This window comes from Hibiscus syriacus, unplaced genomic scaffold, assembly GCF_006381635.1.
Source record: "Hibiscus syriacus cultivar Baekdansim isolate YM2019G1 unplaced genomic scaffold, ASM638163v2 tig00112370_pilon, whole genome shotgun sequence".
Lineage (NCBI taxonomy): Eukaryota > Viridiplantae > Streptophyta > Magnoliopsida > Malvales > Malvaceae > Hibiscus > Hibiscus syriacus.
This window is the reverse complement of record NW_024063316.1, coordinates 341,608-349,831: the sequence shown is the minus strand read 5'-3', so window position 1 is coordinate 349,831 and position 8,224 is coordinate 341,608. Positions and strand designations below refer to the sequence as shown.

Here is an 8,224-nt window from a genome sequence, read left to right as displayed (position 1 = left end):
TAGTATAATTTCAAAATAGACCTTCATGTTGTTTATAAGGTACATCAACTAAGACTGGGAATACAATTTAACACTCAGCATAGCTCTAAAGAAAAACAATTAATTTGTCGCAAAAATGAAAATGGTTATGACCGAGTGTATGCACATTCACAACTAACCATCGTTACACTAAAAACCCAACATTTTAAATCAAGATTGATTTATTAGATTGCAAGAGTAGATCCACTTACCAGGTGGCAGTGCATATATCTGCAGAAAAACCCTTACCGACCATTTCTGTAAGAAGTGGAACTGCCTTTGAGGTAGAGCTGTTTTGGAAAAAAACCCTGGATCATTACATTATAAGAGATGCTAGCAGGCGAACAATCATTATCTCCCATGCTCCTAAACAACTGGTGTGCTTTATCCGACAAACCCTCTCTACAGAATCCATTAATCATTATATTAAATGTGTAAATGGTGGGTTTATAACCATTGACGAACAGTTCATGAAACAATTCCTTTGCAACTCTAATATGCCCAGATTTTTAAGCACCATCAATTAGGATATTGTAAAAGATAATATCAAGTTCCAACCAACCCACTATTCCACATAGCTTGAAAACATTTCAACGCCTCCTTAAGACAACCACTTTTAAATAAACCATCCAGCAAAATTGAACAGGTCACTCGACATGGAGCTAGTCCAGAAGCAAGCATCTCCCTTAAAGGTTCACTTGCAGCAGAAACTCTCCTTGATTGAAACATACCTTGCATTAGAATGGTATACGTGAAAGTATCCGGGATTGGTCCTACTCTTAGCTTTGCAATATCCATTGATCATGATGTCGTAACTCTGTATACCAGGTGCACAACCTTTCTGAAGCATCAACTGAAATACTCTACAAACTTTATCTATTTTCTTTCGCAAACAATGGTCGTGCATCAATGCATTATAGGTAACAACATCAGGCTCAATGCCTTGCTTTCTCATTGTGTCGACAATATCTTCAGATTTGGAAACCATTCCCTCCTTGCAATAAGCATCAACCAATGTACTGTACAATACAACATCAGGCTGAATGCCTTGCTTCTGGGGAATTGCATACGGAGTATTTGGGTGAAGGTATCACTATGATTTTCAAAATCTGTTTCACTGAATAAATTACTATTTCTGGTTTTGTTGGAACATGCTAGACTTCCTTGCTTCATTTCTTACCTCTCTGAATATTTCTTCTGAACTGCATGTTTCCTAACTGCTTCATGATGAAATAATTATGAAACCTCAACTCATCATTAGGATATGAATATACCTGGATAATTAAGGAAATTTTCATGCTTCACTATCTATCTACTTGTCCTTTAGCAGCATATGTAGTTCTATATTACCGAGCTTCCCAAAGCTCATTATGTTACTTACCATTTTAGGTTAAAGAAATTGATTCTGTCCAATATCGACATCAATATGTGAGTTCCTTCGACGTTTCTTGCAGAGTACAATACAAATGTAATTAGGGGCATGTAGGTCATATTTGCTTTTATATTGACTTTGCAACTTACTTTGATGCTATTTATATTTGAATTCTATTTTGATCGATAAATGTTTTCTAAATTTGTACAATTTATTTATAAATTATTTTACAGTTTTTAAATGGTTTAAGAAAAGTTTAAATTTCTCCGAACTTTTACTGTGGGTCGCTCTGTTAGCCCTAATGTGACACCTCGGACCGGGTCGAGTCACACGTACCGATCTGGGGCGTTACAGTAGTTGAATCCCCTTATTATTTAAAAGTTATAAAATTGTCACTCAACTATTTATATGTTCCAAACTCACATTTTTTCGATAAAAATATTGACAGTTGTATGAGTTGGATGTTAACATATTGTTTGAGATATGATCGTCGTTTGAGATTTTGAGTTTAAATTTTAGCATATCTTGGTCAATAGGTTAACGTCTAACTCAGACTGCTGTCGATTTTTTTTAACAAAAAAATGAGTTTGGAACATATGAATAGTGGGATGACCATTTTGTAACTTTTAACAGTTAAGGGACTCAACAAAGTAACGTCCTATAGTTCGAGGACCATTTAATATTTTTTAATAATCAAGGACTCAACAAAGTAATACCCTATAGTTAGGGGACCATTTATATACTTTACCCTAATAAAATCGAACATTAATTAAAAATTAAAATTTTCAAATAAAAATAATATAAAGATTTAATATTACGGAACTAAACTAGGAAGATTAAATTTTAAAATAGTACATAAATCCTTACATATTTAAACTAATTAAATTTAAGCAAATAAATATTCTTATATTCAAATAAAATTCACTCCCCAAATCTTAAAAATGAGCAGAAATCCCTAGTTTATATATTAAATGTGTCAACTAAATCGATTTCATTTTGGATCAATTCGAATTCAATATTCGAGTTGTTAAAATTTGCAAAACATGTTTTTTTAATCAAATTATCTCAAATTCATATCATTTAGGGTAAATTACATGCTTACTCACTAAACTTTAATCTCTCTCCTATTTCACTCACCGTACTTTCAATTTTTTTTAATTTGCTCATTGAACTTTATCCATTGAACTTTTATGGTCACTCGACCGTTTACTCAGTAATGGCATACTCACGTGGCGTATTTTAATAATAAAACATGTCACATGTTTACTTACTAAACTTTACTCTCTCTCATGTTTCACTCACTGTACTTTTAATTTTTTTTTTCAATTTTAATTAGACAACGTTAGAAATTTAATGATCGAGTGATAAAAAAAGTTCAATGTCTAAAGTTCAGTGAGCAAATTGAAAAAATTGAAAGTATGGTGAGTGAAATAGGAGAGAGAGTAAAATTAAGTGAGTAAGCGTGTAGTTTACCCTATCATTTAAGTTATTTTTCAAGCCATTAAGAGTATCAACAATAATTCGAGGCTTATCATAGTGTAATAAAAACATAAGGACTTTTATGAATAAAGTAATAAAATTCAAGGATCTCTTAAATATATTAGCCTATTGATATAATCTAGAATGCAACAGATTTAGGGATGGCAATGGGTCGGGTCGGGTCGGGTTTTTGGGCCACCCGACCCGACCCGAGAAGAAAGGGTTTTTCACCCGTGACCCGACCCGACCCGACGAAATTAAGGTTTCACCCGACCCGATCTGACCCGAATATATGACTTAGAAACCCGACCCGACCCGAAATAATAATAAAAAAAATTTTATTCAATGAAAACAGTGACTTAATTGAAAAAAATTATATATGGAGGGACATTATTGTAATTATCCCTAAATATATAGAATAAAATTATATATATTTTTCGGGTCGGGTCGGGTTGGGTCGGATTTTTTTCCACCCTAAACCCGACCCGACCCGAACAGTACATTTAAAAAAAACCCGACCCGACCCGACCCGACCTCGAAATTATTTTAAAAAAATCCGATCCGATCGGGTCGGGTCGAAACCCGTCGGATTCGGGTTGAGTTGCCATCCCTAAACAGATTGAAAAGACGCGGAGAATAAATTCTAGTTGTACGGCTTTCCCACATAAGGACTCCAATGAATAAAGTAATAAAATTTAGGATAAAGTAGCATAATGTTCTTTCCACTATAGAACGATGTTTTGTTGAGTGTTTCGACTATTAAAAGTTATAAAGTGATCTCTTGACTATATTTTATTATTTTATCGAGTCCCCGACTACTTTAAGTTACAAAGTGATCATTTAATTACGTTCTAAACTCGTCATTTTTTTGTTAAAAATTGACTATAGTTTGAGCTGTACGTTAACTTGTTAACTCAACAAAACATCGAACTATAGTCGGGATCAATTTTTTTATCATATCATAATCAACATGTTCACGTCCAGCTCAGACGACATCCAATTTTTTAACAAAAAATGACAAGTTTGGAACATATAAATAATCGAGTGACCATTTCGTAACTTTTAATAGTCAGAGAACTCTGTAAATTTTAATAGTCGGGGAACTGTGTAACTTTTAATAGTCGGAGAACTCAACAAAATAATATTTTATAATTGATGGACTTTTTTATAACTTTCAATAATGAGGAGATTTAATAAAATAATATTTTATGGTGAGAGTCCATTTGTGTACTTTAAAATTTAAGGATCTAATGAGTATAATAACCTTTAGGGTAAATTACACATCTAGTACTTAACTATCAGTTTGATACGTTTTAGTAATTAAACTTTCATTTTTTGCAAAACAAAACCTAACGTTTAGTTCTCATTTCATTTTAGTACCTCACGGTTAAAAAATTAACGCTTTTAGTACCTAAATTATCATTTTTGGTCTGTTTTAGTACCTAAACTTTCAATTTCTTTTCAAAATTTATCGTTAAATTTTGAACAAGGGTACTAAAATAAAACAAAAGCTAAAGTTTTTAATGAATAGTACTAAAATGAAATAGAAATTAAACTTTAGGTATAATTTTTAAAAAAAATTAAAAATTATATATTAAAATAAACTAAAATTTATAATCTAAATACTATTGTAATTTACGCTAACCTTTAATATAACGCGGAGAACAAATTCTAGTTACCACTTTCCCACTTAAAGAACAACAAATATCATCAATGGCGTTTTCGTTCCCCTCCACCACGAATCTTCCACTTTCTTTCGCTTTTCTCACCGTTTCTCTCTCTATATAAATCGACCCTTTTTCCGTTTCTTGTTCATCGATCCAATTTCAGTTCACAATAACCTTCAGTTCCTTCATTTTTTTTCCTTTTGATTTTCGAAAGAAAAAACGATCATGGAGTTTCGGCCTTTAGAAATCAATGTTATCTCTGCCAAAGATCTCAAAGACGTCAATCTTTTCACCAAGATGGATGTTTACGTCGTCGTTTCGATCAACGGCGATTACCGTTCGGCGCAAAGGACTCCGGCCGACAAGGGCAGCGGATCGAACCCGGAGTGGAGCTGCACCATGAAATTCACGGTCGACGAAGCATCCGTTCGCCGGAACGGGCTCAGCCTCGTGTTTCACCTTCAGTCGGAACGTCAGCTCGGGGATAGAGATATCGGCACGGTTCAGGTTCCGGTTAAGGAGTTGCTTGATGACGGACACGGGAAGGTTCAACGGTCCGTTAGGTTGCCTAACGGCAAAGCTAAAGGCGTGTTGAATTTCGGTTACAAGTTCGGGGAGAAGTTCAACGGACAGCTTTCGGGTACGGCGTCCGGCGCCACCATCGTCGAGAAGCCGGCTATGGCTTATCCTCCGCCCGTGACTGGTTATCCAGGACCGAGCTCGGGATCAACCGAGAAGCCAGCGATGGCGTATCCGCCGCCTGCAACTAGTTACCCTCCACCATCAGGTGCATATCCGCCTCCCCAGACGGCGGGTTACCCTTATCCTCAACCCGGTGGCGGATATCCGCCGTACGGATACCATCAGGCGCCGGCTCAGGGGTATGGATATCCGGGTCACGGTGGATATTATGGATACCTTCCACCGGGGCAGAAACGGCAGAAGCCAAAGAAGAACGGCGGCATGGGAGCTGGTTTAGGATTGGGATTGGCCGGCGGACTGTTGGGTGGAATGTTGATCGGCGACATGGTCGGAGACGCTTATGAAGCTGGTGTTGAAGATGGGCTTGATTTTGATTTTTAATTTATGTTTTTATGTTTTTTTTTAGTTTTTGTGTTTGGTATATAGGATAATATGTAATTTATACATAATTAATGAAATATAAATATTGTTGCATTAAAGGTTTTTTTTATATAATTATTATATTTAATTTATTATTTGATTAACTCATATAAAATTTTACACTACTGTTTAAATGAGTGAAAAAAATAAATTTATATAATACAATGATACTTTTCTAACAATAAGGGAAATTTTAATTTATTTATATTAATTTAGTCTGTAAAATTGTTCGTGAACTGTTTATATAATGTTCGTTTATGTTCATTTATCAAGCTAAAAAATGAGAATGAATCGTGAACTGTTTGTATAATGTTCGTTTATATTTAATTTATTAAGCTAAATAAATGATAATGAACAAAATTTTTATGTTTATTTAATAAATGAACACAAACATATGTGTGTCTGGTTCATTAATGTTCACGAACAAGCTCGTTTATTTTTTTATATTTCGAATGTTAGTGAAGGTACATACTAAATTGAATATATGATGAAATTTGGAGTTTAAACTATGAATTCTAAGAAGTTCAAGTATTATTTGTGTAGTTTTACCATTTTTCCTATTATAACACAAAAAAATCATTTTCACGTCATCTCTTGTCCTTTTTATTTTAAACGAATGTATTCTCGAATGATAAATGAACACTAAATAAAAATGTTTGCGAAAGATAAACGAACGTTAATCGAGCTTCTAAACCAAATATTTATATGTATTACATACATATTATCGTTTCATTCAAGTTTTTTATATTTAATTTATTGTTTGATTAATACAAAATATATTTTTGAATAATATGGGAAAATTAGTTTATTAATATTAATTATCTCATAAATTAATTAACTGTATAATCTATAAAATATATATGTCGTTTTGATATATATTCAATTCCATTTAATTTAGTTTCTAATAAAATATGACTTGAACTGTGATTTTTCTAGAATAAAATCGAATGATATAAAATTTAAAATTCAGTTCAATATAATTAGATTTTATTTTATGATTTTTAATTATTTATCATTTTTTAATTTCAATATTTAAAACAGACGGTTTATAGTGAAAGTTCCTTTTTGAGTGGGGGACAGAGTTAATAGGTAAAAAGATGAAGATTCCACAAGTTTTGTCCTTCATTCTCAAATATGTAATCTTAACGCCACCAAGTATAAATTAGTTGCATAGAATGTCTCTAAATTATGACGTTTATTTAAATTGGTCTCAAAACTTTAAAAACTTTTATATCAGTCCTCAAGTTATGATCCTTCTATTAATGTGTCGTCAGTTCTACCAGTCCTCAAATTATGATCTAAATTGGTTCATAATCTTTAAAGTATTCTATATCAGTCCTCAAACTATTAATACTGTTTCATTTTGAACTCGAAGAGGATTCAGCAGACCAAAAATAAGCGTAGTTTCCTTATGAATGTAGTGCAAGTCTTTTATGATTCATTGAACGAGAAAATCTGGCAAGCAGGAACATCCTTTTGTGGTTTATGAATTAATACGATAAACTACATGAATGATAAATTACGGGAGGTTCTAATTTAACAATTCATCAATTAAGTTTCTTTGCCCATTCTTTCTTTTCTTTTACTGGTCTGTCGCTCATCTCTTTTCTTTCGTCTTTGTTGACTATCGGTGAAATCAATTTTAATGTTAGTTGTTGACTGTCGATATTTTTTATTGTCCTTTATTTGCTTATATCTTGTCTCTATTTTCCTTTGCTTTTTTATTTTCAGTAAGTATACCTATATGACACGCTTTCTTTTAACTTTATGACACATATTCTTCTGTCTTTTGACATGCTTTTCGGTCGTTTGGTCATTTTTTCATTTATATTTTTCTAAGGGTTGATTTGACATCGTCACGACTGATCAAAATGACACTTATATGATATCTTGTTGGTCTTCCCTGCTTCGGACTCTCGAATTGAATTTGAATACCCGATTTGCGTTCTTGGATAACTTTTCACATCGCTCGAGTCTGATTTGTGGTTTGTCGGTGGTCTTTCAAGAGCTTGATCCCCTTATGTGGATCATTTGCCGATGCAATCAGATCTGTTTGTCTCTATCTTTGTTCGAGTTTTTTGGTTATGTTTTTAATCTTTCCATGTATGGTCCTTATGTGATCTTAAGTTGCTAGTTTTATTTCAATAATTATAGGAAATCATCCTAATTACATGTTTAATTTACGATTATGATTGTAAATCCTTATTTTAATTTGGGATATTTCCTACTTTAAATAAAAATAGTTGCTTCTATAAAAAAAAGTATTAATCAATTAATTTAGTCAATTATACCACTTAACTATCTAAATGATATTAATTAAGTCAATTGCAGTTAACATTTAATGAATAATATGAAGCGACCGTTTAAAATTGATGTAATTTCGCATTTGGTCCTACTTTTATATAGTTAATGCCAGATAAAAGAAAATTAAAGTGGCCAAATAAAAACTTGAAACTAAGTCAATTGGGAAGTATGAGAGCACCTAATCGACAGGTGGCTTGATTGATACTCCTAGGGATTGGCATGGGACCCAAACCCGATCCGATCGGGTCGGGGGTTTTAAAAA

At 33.0% G+C, this 8,224-nt stretch overlaps 1 protein-coding gene across 1 annotated transcript; it reads left to right on the top strand.

Annotated features, from left to right (window-relative positions):
- Window positions 1-4,583: 4,583 nt before the first annotated feature.
- LOC120178698 (protein SRC2 homolog) lies at window positions 4,584-5,705 on the top strand. The gene has a single exon (XM_039184489.1). It carries the CDS (start codon window positions 4,762-4,764, stop codon window positions 5,617-5,619), a length of 858 nt encoding a protein of 285 aa, XP_039040420.1. The 5' UTR covers window positions 4,584-4,761; the 3' UTR covers window positions 5,620-5,705.
- Window positions 5,706-8,224: the final 2,519 nt, after the last annotated feature.